Raw genomic sequence first — 19,601 nt, forward strand, 5'->3', positions numbered from 1 at the left:
ACTTTTTAGACTTGAATTAAATATTTATTGTCTCGGAAAATCTGTTAACTAAGTAACGTAGAAGCATATATGTTTACTACTGCCTACCAAAGGCGCAATGTATAATAATAATAAATTATACGCCAGTCCGAACAATCCAAACGCTGTCTTACTCGTAGTCGAGTTCTAGTTGATAACTGACTTGTGAATAAATGTAATTTTTGTTAGGTATAAAAGTAAATCTAATAAATCCTTGAATACAACATTTAAAAATACAAACTCTGTGTAATAAAAATTAATATTAGGTATTTATTGGTAGGTTTATATAATATCTGTAGACTGTAACTAGGTCATTAGAATATTGTAGAACATTTTACTGCATAAAATGCGTGTTATTTCAGAAATGGTATTCGTCAGTGAACATTTTCAAACTGGGAATAATATATCATATGCAGATTGAAATGTGTGAACGTTTCAGTGTTTCGAAGACTAAGTTTCGTAGCAGATTTTGATTCCGTCACGGGGTATGTATTTTCTTATTTCTCAGTAGGTTTTTTTTTATTATAGTTAATTGATCAGGGGGTGTATTGCCCGAAAATTTTCAATATTTGTATTGTAACTATACTGGTATAACACTATTCAGGCTATCAATAAAGTCGTGTTCAAAATTAGAAAATTGGTAAGGTATGATATTTTTTTAAGCAATTCTTTCGAGTAGGGAATTTACTCAATGATATTTAAATATTTTCACCGATAATCAAGTACGATGACTTGTAGGTAACTGAGTGAAATAGGAATTAGGAAGTGTGTGATATGGCGAAGATAAGGAAATGGGTCAACAGGATTTCAGAATGTTTGGTGTATGAAAGGGAAAGATGAAAAAGAAATGTAAGGTTAGGGTAGGTAAGTGGAGTGAGAGTAGCTGATATGAGAATAATAAGTAAGGTGTTAAGGTACAAAAGAGGATAGAATAAGAAATTAATGAATTAAGGGTAGTGTAGGGTAGTGTACATATTGTAGTGAAAACAAGAGAGAATAGGTTTAGGTGGTTCGGTCACTGTATGATAAGAGATAGTGAGAGTGGCTATAGAAGTTAATTTAGGGGAGAAATGATGGACGAGAAGACTGAAGAAGAGATGGATAGACAGAATACCGATCATATGGAGGTGTGGAATGAGAGTGGCTGGACCTGTATATAGCTGTGAGAGACGGGGGAAGAAAAAGTGTAAAGGTAAAATAGTTATGTTGACAATGCCGAATACGTAGGAAAAGATTTTGAATTGCAAAGGCCCTATTGACTCTTTGGCTTCAACTAACCATAGGTTTACCTAACTAACCTTCTTATGACTCATTAGGACACTTTGAATAAAAAGATCCTGAGTTGCAGGTTGCCGAACTTAAGTGTTTGATTATCGAGTTGATCCTTTGATTGTAGTATACTTTATTTGGCCTCAATTTATTGTTCCCCTCGAAGACCACTGATAAGACCATTATGTCCTATCCATATCTTTATTATCTATGATGGAGCCTTCCCAGCTCACTCGTGTAAACTTGTTGCCGGTTGGGATGTCAGCGCACTATTTGTTTTCCATCTTTGACCCACGCGTAGTATACCAAATGTACGATTAAGAAAACACTAAAATGGTTGGGTCAGAGAGAGAAATAAAAGGTGCGCTAAAAATCTGACATCCTCTTAGTGTTATCAAGTTGAAGAAGCAGTTGATTGTTGACAATTTGACATTTAACATTAACTGTGGTAGGTATTATGATTGGAAGTAAAAGTAATTAGCAGGGCTTTGAATTTAATGCAATGGAAAAGTGTTAAATATTTGCCTGCATGTATGCACTAAAAACAGACAAATATATGCACTGAAATATTTAAAAGTATGCACTTAAAATTCAAAAAAATACTGAATGAAAACGTTTTTATTAATATTTTTTTAAATTAATAAATTATAATTCAAATTGGTTTACAAAAAAAATTCTTTATTTACACACTTGGTAGGTAGGTATGTAGGTAGATAACGGATGAACCGAAAATATAAAAACATTTTAAGAAAATAAGCATAAATACGAAGAAATCATGAAAACATGCAATTATATTAACTAACCAAAAAAAAACGCATATTGGTAACGGTGTTGTAATAATAGGGATCTCCCAAAAAAAATACGTACTAATAGTTCAAACAAATCATAAAGGCCAACTGTAATAAATATTAATTTATGAAAAAGTATATTAAAAAGCATTATTATTATAAATGAAACAAAACTATGAACAATGGACCGTGAAATAATATAGGTATTTCTATATTTTTAGCTCCATAATTTCTGTTAAAATATTAGGAAAATGTATTAAGTACCGTAAAAGTGCTAAATTTGAGCTATTACTTAAAATATTATATTCATAACAAATTATCATAGAAGGTTAGGTACTTTTATTCCACATACTTATTATAGTTTAATTTAACTACAACATTCTAGTAGAGTCTGATAAAATTTGGTTCCACGACTTTGATCATACAAACTTTAAATACTAAACTATAGGTCTGAAATTTAGTTTATATAGATGTAAACAATCCAAAACATATATTGCTTCAAAATATAAAAATAAAGTGTCTTGTATTGTAATAGGTAGGTAACTTTCAAAAAAAAAACTAAAAAAATCATACTTGAAATCTATGTATAATATACGTATATTGTAATAAATGTTCAAATGTTTACTATAGTACATTATAAAAAATTAACTTAAGTTCAATATAACACATTATAACAGGTGTTCAAATAAACATTTCATACCAAAAATTTTGTTAATTCACACGTCTCTCTTCAATTTTAAATTTTTCTTCAAATCATCTACAAAATATAAATGTTTAGTAAATTGGAAGACTTGATTAAGTATTTAATCATTTATCTAAAAGAGATGTGCCGGGTCGCCACATTACTATATCGAGGTGCCATGGTGCAAGTGTCGTCCATAAATATAATAAAATATATTATATTAGAAATACAAACTTAATATTTCACTAACAGTAAATATTATAAAAAAATATTACGAAATGTACTATACTCATATTATATTATGATTGTATTAGTTACAAACTCTTGAATTAAGAGTTATGTTTGAGGATTTAATTAATTTCCTAAAAGGAAATGCCTCAAGGTTGCCTCAGTAAGTTGAGGGACCGTAGTTAAAGTGCCGTCCACCAAAAAAAACGATTTATTCAAATATAGAAGGTACTTATATCATATACTTGTATCAAAGTATGATTGTGTTAGCCACAGTCTTGTGTAAATTATATTGTCTTATGTTTTCCAAATCTAATAATACAAAATACTGAAAATTAATGAAATTACAAATATTAGTAGGTACAATAGAGAGACTGTGCATTGATTTACAAATTTGTCTTAAATTTACTTTTTGCATAGAGAATAATATGAAGGTGGGCTGGGCTTAGATGCTGATAAATCATTAATAGAGACGCGTTGATCGCTTTTATGTGTTTCAAATTGTTTAAACGAGTGAGCTTGGTATGGCTCCATCATAGATAATAAAGATATAACATAATGGTCTTATCAGCGGTCTTCGAGGGGAACAATTGAAGCCAAATAAAGTATACCTATATCGAGTATCGACTATCAATATAAAGGAGCCTCAATTGCCTTCCGCGGGAACGCGGCATAAAATGTATTTAACATAGGCGTGGACTATCCATATCTTTATTATCTATGGGCTTCATCCATAGCATGGATTAAGGTGTCGACAATCTAAGGATCAACTTGATAATCAAACACTTAGTTCAGCAACCTGCAAATCAGGATCTTTTTATTCAATGTGTCCTAATAAGTCATAGGAAGGTTAGTTAGGTAAACCTATGGTTAATTGAAGCTATGGTAATGATAGACGACTACCATCACCATGATCTTTTCCTACTAACTATCAAGGTAATCGATATTGTAAACATAACAATGAAAGGAAATATTTAAATATTATTAATTTGGTTAGGTTAGGTTAGGTTAGGATAGGGCAGGAAATTAGATGTTAACTAATTATCATAGTTTTTAACACGGTCTTAAAGACTGTCAGCAAGAGTTGTACCAGTATAGTTATTAAAAACTTAAATACAGCCAACATTAAATAATGACTTTTTACCACAACAAATTATAAAATGTATTTTAAAATATAACAAAATATTATTTTATCAGGGTTTTATAAGGTTTTCAATACTTATGAGTTTTTTTAAATAGAAAATGTATAAAATCAATAGTTTTAATTTAATATATGGTTTTGTGTTTTAATATCCTATTGTCAAAGAATTCTCAGGGTTTCCTTTCCACATTTTTTTACATTGTACAATTTTTTTCCGCACATATTTACAAAGACTAAAACAGATATCTGACTATGTTTTTATTTGCATTTAGACTTTATAGTTTGTAATTTAATATTGACTGTAGACACACCAAACACAATATTATTTTAAATTAAACATCTTATGTCCTTCATAAATTACAATCACATAGTAGAGTCCGTGCAGGACCTTTTCTCATTTAATTTCTTTGCATCCTTTATAATTTACATTCATTTTTATACATTTTCTAATACATATATTACCGTGATACACCTCTGATCATAATAACTGTTCGCATTATTATAATGTAAACAACACCTAGTTTTTGGATTGTATAGTTAATGTGTATTGCAGTATTTAGCTTCCAGCGTATTCTTTTGTTTAGTGTTATTTCACCCAGATTTCTTAAGCAATTTTTTTTTCACTTCATTGAACTCAAGTAGATTTTTTTGTATAAATATTTTTCAAGATTAACCGGCTATACCTGGGAGTACGCTGAGTACCTGTGTACATAATATATAATTTGAAAAGAGACTGGCTAGGTTCTCTCACGTTCCCCATTCAATTTATTTTTTTATATATTTAACTTTTTTTGATTCTTTTATATATTATATCTTTTTTTAAAACACTAACAACCTGGTGCAATATGATTTTTTAAAAATTTTTTATCTGCTTCTTAAAATGCGTTTGCCTGCGGTAGCCCACGTTCCCCTTTCAATTTTTTTTCATAAATTTAATTCAATTGATTTTTATATGAATATTTTTAAATTTGTAAGTCTTCAGAGAATTGTTTTCTGTTATTTAATTCCTATCTAGATCTTTCTATATAGATTTTTTAAACACTGACAAACCGGCGCCAACAACCCTCTTCAATTTTTTTTTTTATGGTTTAACCTCTAGCCAAACTTTTTAAACATTGACTATCTGGTACCCTTTGAATAATCCTTGTTTAATGAAATAAATATTTTAAATAGTTTTGTCTATTTAATATTCTGGGTATTTTAGATTGTACTTTGTAATGTGTAATCATAAAGTTAAATTTATTCAATATTTTTTTTTGTTTTCCTAAAATGCATTTGCCTGCGGGCGCCAACACCCTCCTTCAATTTTTTCTTTTTAGTAATGTAACTCTAGTTGAATATTTTGTATTGACTTGAAAATTGATAACTTGGTGTCCTATGAATAATCATTCTTTAATGAACTAAATATTTTGAATAGTTTTTTCTGTTTAAGATTCTGGGCATTTTAGTTTGTACTTTGTAATGTGTATTTCTACAGTTAATTTTTTTCAAAATTTTTTTTGGTTTCCTAAATTGCATTTGCCTGCAGGCGCCAGCACCCTCTTCAACTATTTTTTTATGATTTAACCTCTAGCCAAACTTTTTAATCATTGACTATCGGGTACCCTTTGAATAATCCTTGTTTAATGAAATAAATATTTTAAATAGTTTTGTCTGTTTAATATTCTGGGTATTTTAGATTGTACTTTGTAATGTGTAATCATAAAGTTAAATTTATTCAATATTTTTTTTTGTTTTCCTAAAATGCATTTGCCTCCAGCGCCAACACCCTCCTTCAATTTTTTCTTTTTAGTAATGTAACTCTAGTTGAATTTTTTGTATTCACTTGAAAATTGATAACTTGGTGCCCTATGAATAATCATTCTTCAATGAACTAAATATTTTGAATAGTTTTTTCTGTTTAAGATTCTGGGCATTTTAGTTTGTACTTTGTAATGTGTATTCCTACAGTTAAATTTATTCAAAATTTTTTTTTGGTTTCCTAAAATGCATTTGACTGCGGGTGCCAACACCCTCCTTCAATTTTTTTTTTTTGGATTCAACCTCTAGCCAAATATTTTAAACATCGACATACTGGTACCTCTTGAATAATTCTTGTTTTTGAAATAAATATTTTAAAAGTTTTTTCTGTTTAATATTCTGGGCATTTTAGTTCGAACTTTGAAATGTATTTTTCTTCTGTAAATTTTTTTCCAAATTTTTTTTTTGTTTTCTAAAATGCATTTGCTTGCAGGCGCCAACACCCTCCTTCAATTTTTTTTTTAGGATTTAACCTCTAGCCAAATATTTTAAACATTGACAATCTAGTACCTCTTGAATAATCCTTGTTTAATGATATAAATATTTTAAATAGTTTTTTCTTTTTAAGATTCTGGGCATTTTAGTTTGTACTTTGTAATGTGTATTCTTACAGTTAATTTTTTTCAAATTTTTTTTTTTGGTTTCCTAAAAGGCAGGTGCCTTTATAAATATTGAATATTAAATATTGATTTTGAAGTTTTTTTGAATTATTCAATAATATTTGAATATGGAAATAGATATTTTTTTATAGAATACCTACATAAATTAATTTTTATATTGTTATCGCCATTCGTATAATTAGTAGGGAATGTTGGTATAGTTGGTTGGGTTTTTAGTTTTTTAATACATGATAAATTCAAAAATGTGTTCAAATTAACTCTGTGAATACCTAATTTATCCAAAAGGTATTATTTGTTGACTATAATAAACAAAAAATCAAATAAATAAATATAAATCTTGTTAATATATTATAACTTATAAGTGTAACATAAGTCGTAAATGTATCCATATATAATACACTATATATTATATTCTGTATTCTGGAACACAGTTGTTAAATTATTATTTAAATCTATAATCTATTAGAATGTTAGTTTAACAATTAATATAATACTTACTAGAAAAAATACTTTTTAAGAGTATTCAAATACAGATACCTGTTTTGAAAAGTATGTAAAATACGCGTATTCAAGTGATTAAAAAGTATTTGAATACTTGAGCAAAAGTATTCAAATACTTTTTAATCACTTGAATACGCGTATTTTACATACTTTTCAAAACAGGTATCTGTATTTGAATACTCTTAAAAAGTATTTTTTCTAGTAAGTATTATATTAATTGTTAAACTAACATTCTAATAGATTATAGATTTAAATAATAATTTAACAACTGTGTTCCAGAATACAGAATATAATATATAGTGTATTATATATGGATACATTTACGACTTATGTTACACTTATAAGTTAAAATATATTTACAAGATTTATATTTATTTATTTGATTTTTTGTTTATTATAGTCAACAAATAATACCTTTTGGATAAATTAGGTATTCACAGAGTTAATTTGAAATTATGTTAATAAATCATAACCATTGTTATTACTTATTTGTTAACTGTTTTCAAAATTTACATTAACAGTAGTAGTATTTAAAATAAAATTGTCAAAATTATACTTCATTGTTAATGTAGTCGTTAAACGTCTGTGTTAAAATATTTCCTTATTTATATGAAAAAACATTATATAGCCATATAGGTAGTATTATTTAAACATTGTTAATTAATCAAAAGTTCATATTATATAATATCCATTTATAACTTAGAATATAAATTTAAAACCATAGTACGTGCAGTTTGGATTATTTCGAAAATACATGGGTAGGAAAATTAGATAGGAGAGGAAAAAGAAAACCGCCAAAATATGCAATCACATTATGGAATTGTTTTTCGAGAGTAATCCAAGATTTAGCTACAACAAATAATGCTATAGAAGGGTGGCACAATTGTTTCACATCACTTATAAATGGTAAGCATCCTTCAATTTGGCGGTTTATAGATGCATTGAAAAAAGAAGAGAGCATAAACAGATTCAAAATCGTGCAGTACGTAGGTGGCAATGAGCCTCCAAAAAAAAAAAATTACCGAGATAGAGCGGCTAAAATCAAAAAAATATGTACCAATTATAGCAATTATACAAATATTGAAGATTTTCTTCGTGGCATTGCATACAATTTTCAATTGCAAGTTTAATATTTAGTGTTTAATTCTTATATATTATACGTGACTTATATAGGTACCTACCTTAATGTATTTATTATTATTATTTTTTATATTCAATTAAATGTAGGTTCATTAAATCTTTTTATTTAAAAAAATATTATGTATAATTTTTAATTGTTAGTTTTATTTGTTTCATTTTTATATACCAACATTTTTTATTAAATATCTACCTTAATGTAATATATTTATATATTCAAATTAAAAATTATTACTGATTCCGATTCCTGATTTTCCGATCAATTGTCGTGCGGTAAATTGTAATTGCGGTCAATTGGCTTGCGATCGATTGTTTGCGGTCAATTGTCGCACGATCAATTGTTTACGATCAATTGACGTGTATCCAGTGCAGTGATCGGCAACCTTTTGAAGAAGGTAAAAAGAAAAAAATAACTGTTTAAAACTTTAAAATAATAGAGCATAAAAATTACAGTTTTTAATAATATAATAATTATAATATAAAAGTATGGAAATTACAACTGCTTTAGGCTTAATTTGATTTTTGTTGTTGGATATTGTTTATTATTTTTTAAATTTCCACATTAAAATTTCTTGTGCTGGCTCGAAGTACATGGTGGAGATGGTCATTAATTAAACGTGAACGGTATGGATTTTTAATTTTTTTCATATGAGAAAAGGCATGTTCACACACGTAAGTGGATCCAAACATACTGAAGTATTTTGCAGCTATATTTTTAATTTTTGAAAATGATGCCGGAAGTTCAACGAAAATAAGTAAAGGAGATGCTTTGAATGAGTCTTTTAAGATATCTTGTGACTGCAAATTTATTATTTCCATTAGAAGCTCAACATCAACATCTTCATGATCAATATTAAATGGATTGGCGAGTAGTTGAAAAACGCAACGTTTTACTTTACTGAACAGAATAGAAAATTAATATTATAATCCAAATACACTCGTCGTATCTACTCTAGGTATCTTATCGGTAACTGTCAAGGTATATCTACCATTATAAAATATGACTGATAGAAACGTTCAATTATATATTTTATACAATATGATTTTTTTGATATAATATTCGATTAAATGTCGTTGTCGTAGAATTTAAAGCGGGCCGCCGGTTGCCGACCACTGGTATAGTGTGTACTGAAAGAATTCAGATTTGTTTGTTTAATTAATATAGTATTAAAACAATTTTGTTAATTTAACACAAGAAATCGATAATATTTTTAATATTTTTTAAAAAAATTAACTTAAATTATAAACTTGCTGTATATTTTATTATGATTGCTTCTAACAGTAATTAAAGAAAGATAATGTGTTTATTGGTGCAAATGTATGTTTTTTTGCCAATTATAAAAATATTGAGTGCTGAGTGGGTATAATATTACATATAAACAATAATGTTTATTTTAGTAACAGTAAAAAACTGTATGAGGGATACATTTTCAATTCAGAATTAAATTAAAAGTGTAAAATTAAATGTTATACCCAAAATACGTATTATAAGATGTAACAACTAATAGTTATTAGGTTAAGTTGCGTTCGGTTGTATACGACTTAAGCAATTATTATATTAATTTATAACTTTTTATTTTTAAGTTAGTATTGCTAATCTGTGGTTATAATTTATAAGCGGTAGTTATGTTTTTAGATATTTTAAATTTAGATTTTTGTATTTGTATTTTAGAAACGCTGGTATTTAATTTTTAAATAACCTAGGAATATTTAAAACATAATATTATTTTATTATTCATATTATTATAATACAATATTTAAATATAATATATTATGAACCTACTGCCCTACTATTTATAGACGTTTACATGGCAATAGTAAAATTCTATTAAACCTATTAGGTACGTAAACAACATTTATTAATATGACAAATATTTAAAATTTCAAAAAAGGGGGACCCTCGTGTTGATACCCCTCACTTTGTTTTTTGGATAGCGCTGGGAGTTTTTGTGCACAAACGTTGGGACCTGGTGCACATTTCTACACAAACGATGCACAAACGTTTGGCACATTCAAAAATCCAAATATTCAATGTGGGAGGGCTACCGTTTCAATGCCCCCCCCCCATTTTGTTTAGGGATAGAGCTTTCAGTTTTTGTGCACAAACGATTGGACTTGGTGCACATTTCTGCACAAACGTTGCACAAACGTTTGGCACATTCAAAAATCCAAATATTCAATGTGGGGGGGCTACCGTTTCAATGGCCCCCCCATTTTGTTTTAGGGATAGAGCTTTCAGTTTTTGTGCACAAACGATTGGACTTGGTGCACATTTCTGCACAAACGATGCACAAACGTTTGGCGTGGTCAGAAGTTCAAATTTCGAAAGTGGGGGGGGGGGGGCATTGAAATGGACCTGATATTGTGTGAACTATAAAAACAGTAATAGTAAACCATGACTTTTAGTAAACATTTTACATTTCAGAGATCTCAGACATTTACTTACTTACGTGTGTCGTATAGTTTCTATAAACCAGTAAATTCTAAAACTAGCCACTAATCACAGGTTGTATCGATTATGTGTGATGTGTTACTGTGTATGTAGTGAATGATAATTAGTGTGCGCGAGTTCACCGAATGCTTTATGTAATTATTAAAGATAAACCTAGATTTACCAAGCCAGACATTGATAAAAATGTGTACGATGTGTTGCCTATACAAGTCCCAAACATAATACAAAATATAATATAGGCAGTAGTTGGATACTTGGATGTTTTAGTACGATACTTTTTTATAACGAGTCAACGCCAAACGAGGTAGTAATACCTAAACCTAGGCTACAAGCTCACCTAAATGTTCTATGGCGTAATAACTGAAAAATACAAATCAACATTTCCAAGAGCACAGTCATATAATATAAAGCTTGCTTAGTACCAAAATCACTGAAATTTGAAAATGAGTCTATCATACCTTATTAGCAAAGTCAGTCGCGTATTAACGTATGCACCTCGTAGATAAAATGCTAAAATAAGCATTCAGTGAAAATTTCATATACCTGCGGTAATTTTTTTTCTTGTTACACCAAAAACTAAAACCGATTTTATAGAAAACCGATTTTGCATATAATTTCCCGTTTTTCCTTAATTTTTTTCGGGTTTTTCCCGATGTTTTTGGATGCTACTAGAAATTTTAAATTTAGACCTTTCAAATGCACTAACTAGATTCACTTTACAACAGAAAAATATACTGAAGTTTAAAATCGAAGCATTATTTCGACTATACTTATTGTGTATACAGGCACAATTAAAATAAAAAAACCCATCATTGTAAAATCAATTCATTAATCGCTTCGCTCAGAATCTAAAATCAGTAGTCAATACATAAAAATAATAAAAAGTATTAAAGTACATGTAGTTTAAATGTCTCATGCAACAGCCCTTTTGACCCCTCCTCTTCGGGCGCCCTTGATATTATTATGTAATTTTTACGTTCATTACTCACTAACGATTGCCTTACATTTATCTCAAAGTAAGGTACCTACTAAAAAAAATAGCAAATACACTGTGCCACCATGGTTCATAAGAAATGAAAACTTACATAAAGAACTACAAAGGGCTATGGCTGAAAATCGTATTTATTAGTTTATTTTAAGGGTACCTACTATACTGCTTTACATTAGCCCATTAGCCTAGTAGCCAGTCCATAAACACAAACGCCTATAAGTAAGCTATAGTCCTAGTGCCTAGGTAGTTGGAAATTTACAATTTAACTGTGCCTAAGTGACCTAACATAAACACTCTTTTGGAATTACAAAAACCATGTTTATAAACACAACAATTGTATAGCAGTATACGTATAATATTGATGTATGTAGATTGTTAATGATTTAATGTTATGTATTAACAAAATGTTTAAGGCGTACTTCATTTTCGTTGATATAATATACTGTATCAACTCCCCCCCCCCCCTAAATACGTATCGAGATGTCAGCTGTAGATTAGTGGAAAAGTATTATAATTAAGGTAGTAACTGAGATATAAAATTTAATTTTCAAATTTTATAGAATTTGTAATTTGTATTATAGAATCTGTAACGAAGAATTAATTTGCTTTGGTATATTTATGTGTTTTTTTAGTTTCTGATGGGAGCAATAAATGCACCTATGGCCTATTAGTCTTACAATAATGTATATTTTGTTTTGTCTGTTATCAAAATAAAACCCATTGATAATACATTTCATAAATATATTATCTATGAAAAAACCCAATAATGGACAAGATAAGAAATAACCTACAACCATAGACCTTTGTATACCTTCAACATAAATTTATAACAGCAATGCGAAATAATAACGCATTAAATTATGGGTTTTTTATCGATGGATAAGGCCGAACAGCGATACAGTAAACATGTGTATTTTTAGTTTTTTTTTTATTTTACAAACTATATTAAGAACAATATTTATGAATAACACATCACTACTCTGTGGAGCTTCGTGATATTGTGAGTGTCTAAAGTGTGTGTTATTATTGAAAATAATAATATCTATTAATTATTTTCATACAAAAATCTTTAAATATTCTTATTTATTAATGATAAAACATAGTTTAGTCGGTTTACTGAAGTGAATGTAATTAAATTCGGAAGTAAGAGCATCAATCTGGGCATTTTAATTAATAACGCGTGGTCAACGAATTCAATAAGCTTGCTAACCACAATTTAGAATTTACAATTTTTCAATTTAGTTTTGCTGAAAACTTTGGATATATTACAAATATATTTTAAATAGGGAACTGGAAAAATCATTGGAGTGAGTTGCTGAAATTTACACATCCGAGTTCAATAGCGCTGCAGGTTTCGTTTGTTTTTGAGAATCTCCGTAAAGAAAATAATAAGAATAAAATGGAATTATATGCATATCAGATTGCTATATTTGTTGTGTTATATTTGTTTGTTTCTGAAACGACTTCATTGTGTTGCCATTTACCTTATATGCAGTCATTACCATGTGGCATTGAATCTAAATCTGTAGCAGAAATACAAGAACTCGAACCTACTGACGAAGGAAGAGAAGTTGGAATGCCGTCGTCATTGGACGTAATCACGGACTTGGTTTCTGGATTATGTTCCTATTCTCTGTGTGCACCCGGTTATATTTTAAAGGAGGGGTCATATTGCTCGACTGGCCCTTGTAATATATTTGGTTGTAACTGTGCCGGAAAATGCATCAATAACGAATATGTAGACAGTAATCTGCATCGGTTGCGGCGAGAGAGTGATAATAAAAATTTGACTTATACAAATTTATCAAGAGCTAGGAGATCAACTATAGTTGATAAGACACGATATAGAAATACTATTTATACTGATGGAAAATTAGACTCACATACGCCTACGACATATTCCCAGGCTAGTCTGCAGGTCCATCAATAAGGTACGATCACAATAAATATAAGAATCTGTTTGACTACAACGGTAAACCCTTTAATCAACTAAATAGCACACAGCAAGACACAATTTTTCTCAAAGCACAAATTATGAACTTAACCAGTAGCAACAATGGTAACGCTACGGAATCAATTCGGACATTGCGTAATTCAATTAATGATGCATGATGGCTGAACCGGAAAAAAAATATATATATTATATAAATCATATAGGAAATGTCGGGCAATTAAAGCCACTAATAGTACTTGTAATTTGATAAAATAAATTTTAGTTTTTTTAAATTAATTAAATTTAACGAATTAGGTTGTTCTTTTATTTTTCACTCTTCTTAATTTAATTTACGGCATTTTCGAGCTAACACTAAATAATCTATAAAAAAAAATAGTAAATGTGTTTTGTTATTATTATTAATAGTACAAATATTGTTCTAAATTGTTTAAAAATTATTGATTTAGTGTATTGGAGATGCTATGTTAGTAGAATTGTTTATTTTATTGTAAAATTTTAAATATACTATACTAAGTACTAATAGAACATTTTAAACTTTGTTTTATAGTTTTATGATCGATATTTAATTAGTAAATTAATAGGTTACAATTAATTGATAGAACCATAGAATGTATAATTCTTTGTTATTAATAATGTGAACCATTGTCTTGCCAGTCTTATATACAGAAAGTGGAAAAATTATTTTTCCAATTTCTAATAGATAAACAATATTCAATAAAGCCTCAAAGTTCTAGGACCTAGATGGTAAATACAAAAATTATTTCAAAATTAATGGTTTTACAAATTATCAGAATAAAATATCCTTATTATTTCACCATATGCATTTATTTTATTTATTCATATATATTTTACGAAAGAAGACAAGTTGGAATGCCGTCGTCAATGGACATAATCAAGGACTTGCTTACTGGATTATGTTCATAATCTCTGTGTTCGCTCGGTTATATTAAAAATAGGGGGGGTATATACGCGACTGGCTCTTGTAATGTATTTGGTTGTAACTGTGACGGAGATTGCATCAATAAGAATTATGTAGACGGTCATCTGCAATGGTTGCAGCAGGATAGTGATAGTATAAATATGACTTAAGTCAATAATTCAGCTCTTACTACGATTTTGAAAGAGTATAGGTATAACGCCACACTTAATGAAATAGTCATGCATTTTGATAAACCCTTTGATCAATGCACACAGCAAGGTGCATTTTGGCATTTTGCACAGAGCACAACTTTGAAATTATGAACTTAATCAGTAGCAACAATGATAAACCTTCGCAAGCAATTCAGACACTGTGTAATTTAATTAATTATACATGACCTTAAAGATATATAATATATAAACATATAAATTAATATAATACTAGCCAGGGCGTTGTCTGGGTTGTGACTTCAATAATTTAAAGTCGGGGGGGGGGGGGGGGATCGTGAACGAAAAGGAAAAAAACGATTTCCTATTTATTATTTTTGAGCATATTATTAAATTATATTATAATAATTTTATAGAATTATATATTTACATTTCAGTGTTTATATACAAATAATACCAAGTAATTTTTATTGAAAAAATTCAATAATTCTATTTTGGGTAAAATACCTAATTGTTTTTACTTTTTAATCATAGGTACTCGTAAATCGTAATGTAAACTTGTATATAGTATAGTGCCTATTACATATAATACGTATTACTTTAACATGTATAAACAAAAACAAATATATTTATATATATTGAATATACTTGTAAGATAGGTACTATGACGGGACCACTTGGAGAAGTTTCGATGCGTCACGGACCACCTCAATTTTAGACCTTATTTTTCTTATAAACAAGGATCATTTTATTTCTTATAGCAGGCTTATAATAACGTTTTTAATTGATCAATTTTAAGTAAAATTTTAAAACTAATCACAAATTTAAAGTCAATTACCTACTATTATAAAAAAAAACCAGCCAAGTGCGAGTAGGAAAAAATAGACAATAATAAAATAAACATATAAATAATGAAAAAATTATAACTATAATCGTAATATTGCAAAATTCAAGCTATATAATAATAAAAATATATATACCTTTGCAGTATACCTATGCTGCTCAGATTGTTAGTCAACGCCCAACGATTCTCACAGCCGGTCGCAATAATATTTCTGTATTATATATACAACACAGACAAAATTACTTACGGATTCTATGGCGCCTAAAAAGATAAATAAATATTTAATGAAGAAATCTAATTGGTAATTTAGATGTTGGATTCGAATAATTCGAATCGTAATTCCGGCTACCAAAATGCAATAATTTAAAAATGGCGCGTTTTGTTTTCGAATTTCCCAGTGCTTTACGTTGCTGTGTTAGGATGGTACCACTGATCAACTGCAATCTTTGATAAGGCACCAGTGATAAACTATAGATTAACCAACCATACACATGAGTAACCACCCACCGCCGGTCAACCCATACAATATTATAATTTATAATACCTCGTTGTGATCTTATGAGCAATTAATAAAGTACTGCATTTTTTACATTTTTCTAAAACCAAAATCACCGTAATTTCGGCATAGTGTATACGTTTACAGTATTAATATCGTTCTATAGATCGTCAAAATGGTAAGTAACAATATTTTTTATTTCGTGTGTTCAGTTAACCTACTAAAACCAGAGTGTTTTATGTAGGCGTTCTCTTAAGATTACATAGTAATATTATTTGGTTATTTTCTTCCAACAAAGGTTTCTTTAAATCCAGTTCGTATTTTGAAACATCAAGCCGAAGAAGACAAAGGTGAAAATGCTCGCTTGTCTAGTTTCATTGGAGCCATCGCCATTGGTGATTTGGTCAAAAGCACATTGGGACCAAAAGGAATGGACAAGATACTTATATCACCCGGACGTGGAGGAATGGATGCTAAAGTTGAAGTCACCAATGATGGTGCAACAATTTTGAAAAATATTGGAGTTGATAATCCAGCTGCCAAAATATTGGTCGATATGTCTAAAGTTCAAGATGGTGAAGTTGGTGATGGCACCACATCTGTTACTGTTCTAGGTAATATGATTTACATTTTTACAATTATTATCATGTAATTATAAATATATGTATGAATTATGAATTAATTAATGTTCTGGGCCAACTTATCTATTATTTTTATATTTGATTATAATTTATGAAAAACATAAACTCAACTAAAGTCTTATAACATTTAGAGTGTTACTTTTTAGCCAAAGCTAATATTTTTTTTATCCCAAGGGCTGATATAAATGATATATTTATTGTATTTTAACTGGTAATTGATTAATTCCTAGTCTTATATCTTAAAATAATGAAAAAAAAATGTTCTTTTAAACTATTTTGGGTTAGTCTAATTTTTAAATATTTTATTCGAACTATTTATTTAGGTACAATGATAGTTATTTTGGACATGTAAGTTTATTCTATTTAAAATGAATAATGAAAAATAAGTATAAACATTATAATAAATATGTTAGTTAAGAAGATAAAATCTTATGCAATTAAAATTAAAACTTGAAAACAAAACCATCTATTGCTTATTAATGAGTTTAGAATGTATTTTATTTTTTTTTTAGCTGCTGAATTGTTACGTGAAGCAGAAAAACTAGTTGATCAAAAAATTCACCCTCAAGTAATTATATCTGGATGGAGAAAAGCAACAACCATCGCACATGATGCTTTACAAGCTTCTACTATGGATAACAGTAAAAATGAAGCTAAATTCCGAGAAGATTTATTAAATATTGCTCGTACAACTTTAAGTTCTAAAATTTTATCTCAGCACAAAGAACATTTCGCTAAATTGTCCGTTGATGCAATTTTGCGTCTGAAAGGTTCTGGAAATTTATCAGCCATACAGATTATAAAGCTGAAAGGTGGATGTTTAGAAGATTCATTTTTAGATGAAGGTAAGTACATTTAATACTCATCATTAAATAAAACTTTAATTTTAACTTTAATTTCAATAGGTTTCCTTTTGGACAAAAAACCTGGCCAACATCAGCCAAAACGTATTGAAAATGCCCGTATACTTATTGCCAATACTCCTATGGATACAGATAAAATTAAAGTATTTGGATCTCGTATAAAAGTTGATTCTATGGCTAAAGTAGCTGAACTTGAATTAGCAGAAAAAGAAAAAATGAAAGACAAAATAGGAAAAATACTTTCTCATGAATGTAATGTTTTCATTAACAGGTAATAGAAAATTGTCTTAATATGATAGGTAACTACATTATCATTTCTTTCTTACATTAAATTAATTTTGAAAAAACTTTTACCTTTAAAAATTACTCTTTATCATATTGTAATACTAAATTTTTACCGAACCTTAATACTATATTTTTTTTATTCACCTCATATCTGGTACCTAACTAGCAAATTCTGATAATCTGTACATAAATATATGCATAATCCAGCCATAGAGACAGTGCTTCTGGGCGGCGACCAAAAATCGTCTGTTCTTGCGCATTCTCACCGCTAAATTTGGATCGCTACGGAGTAGCACTTTCTCGATGGCCAAAGAATATTAAATATTAATATAACGGGAAAAATCTAATGTAATAAATTATAATTTATTTAGGTAGGTACATTTTGGAATAACTGAACCTATCTACAATAGCCAGTTTATTGTTAACAAATGGTGTTTTCTTTGACGAATTACAAAAATAAATCTCGTGTTTATTAATAAGTTATATGATAACAATCTGCAATCAAAACATATTATATATTACTACTTTACAATTGTCAGTTAGGTATAACTTATTAGTAATCATTCTACTATTCTCCTCATGTGGTTAGTATTAAAATTTCTAATCGTTCAATACTCGGTAAGCGGTTTTTGACAAATTATCCGGAACATCTCTACTAAACTGTTTAGTATTGGTATTACTATTATTACTTTAATATTCATAATTAATCCTGAATTAATTTGGTTAAACTTCAAAATACAATATAGCAACTACCTTATAGCAATTTTTCAAATATTAATTTATTGTTCTCTAGTTAAATAAAACTAAAGTACAATTCTACTTTTTGAGTAATCAAATTTCAATTTATAATTTAGATAATGTTGTTGTTTTGTTATTTCAGACAATTGATCTACAATTATCCTGAACAACTTTTTGCTGATGCTGGTATTATGGCTATTGAACATGCCGATTTTGATGGTATTGAACGATTAGCCCTTGTAACTGGTGGGGAGATTCTATCAACATTTGATTCTCCTGCCATAGCTAAGTTGGGTACATGCAAACTTATTGAAGAAACAATGATTGGGGAAAGCACATTGTTACGTTTCTCTGGCGTAGCTCTTGGTGAAGCATGCACCATTGTCATCCGTGGTGCAACTGAACAAATCATTGATGAAGCCGACCGTTCTTTGCACGATGCTTTATGTGTATTATCATCTACTGTCAGAGAACCAACCATTGTGTATGGGGGTGGTTGCAGTGAAATGCTAATGGCAAATGCAGTAAGTGCTGTAGCTGCTAAGACACCTGGAAAAGAAGCAGTAGCCATGGAGGCATTTGCACGGGCATTACAGTCTCTTCCCACTACTATTGCCGACAATGCTGGTTTGGATTCTGCACAGCTTGTCAATGAATTGAGAGCTAATCATGCTCTTGGCAAGAGTAAAATGGGTCTTGGTAAGTTATCATATTTTAATATTTAATTTTCTATTATTATATTACATCAAACATTTTATTTTAGATATGGAAAAAGGTACTTTAGGATGTATGCAAGAGATTGGAATAACTGAGTCTTTTGTTGTCAAAAGACAAGTTCTAGTGTCTGCCGCTGAAGCTGCTGAAATGATTTTGCGTGTCGATTGTATCATTAAAGCTGCACCAAGACAACGAGTTGAAGATCGTGGTCACTGTTAATTTCTAACTATCTTAAATTAATTTAATAATATTCATAACAAACTAACTCCAAACACATAAGGTTGTTTTAATTCACATGTTTTTTATATACATTTTTTTTTTTATAATATATAAAAATATGAAATACTATT

General features: G+C 29.0%; 2 protein-coding genes across 2 annotated transcripts; both read left to right on the plus strand.

The window, feature by feature from the left end:
- The first annotated feature begins 10,539 nt into the window (after positions 1-10,539).
- LOC132943031 (uncharacterized) lies at positions 10,540-14,396 on the plus strand. The gene has a single exon (XM_061011801.1). It carries the CDS (start codon positions 13,027-13,029, stop codon positions 13,555-13,557), a length of 531 nt encoding a protein of 176 aa, XP_060867784.1. The 5' UTR covers positions 10,540-13,026; the 3' UTR covers positions 13,558-14,396.
- A 1,613-nt stretch (positions 14,397-16,009) lies between these two features.
- On the plus strand, positions 16,010-19,599 carry LOC132943184 (T-complex protein 1 subunit beta-like). Its single transcript, XM_061012050.1, has 6 exons — positions 16,010-16,185; positions 16,306-16,621; positions 17,161-17,493; positions 17,554-17,782; positions 18,677-19,233; positions 19,298-19,599. Exons 1-6 carry the CDS (start codon positions 16,183-16,185, stop codon positions 19,468-19,470), a joined length of 1,611 nt encoding a protein of 536 aa, XP_060868033.1. The 5' UTR covers positions 16,010-16,182; the 3' UTR covers positions 19,471-19,599.
- Positions 19,600-19,601: the final 2 nt, after the last annotated feature.

This window comes from Metopolophium dirhodum, chromosome 4 (assembly GCF_019925205.1).
Source record: "Metopolophium dirhodum isolate CAU chromosome 4, ASM1992520v1, whole genome shotgun sequence".
Classification (NCBI taxonomy): domain Eukaryota; kingdom Metazoa; phylum Arthropoda; class Insecta; order Hemiptera; family Aphididae; genus Metopolophium; species Metopolophium dirhodum.

Excerpts from the sequence above, each read along its gene's own strand:
- LOC132943031 (XM_061011801.1), top strand. The coding sequence starts at position 13,027 with ATGGAATTATATGCATATCAGATTGCTATATTTGTTGTGTTATATTTG.
- LOC132943184 (XM_061012050.1), top strand. Across the intron at positions 16,622-17,160 it reads CACATCTGTTACTGTTCTAG|CTGCTGAATTGTTACGTGAA; the intron begins GTAATATGATTT and ends TTTTTTTTTTAG. Across the intron at positions 17,494-17,553 it reads AGATTCATTTTTAGATGAAG|GTTTCCTTTTGGACAAAAAA; the intron begins GTAAGTACATTT and ends TAATTTCAATAG.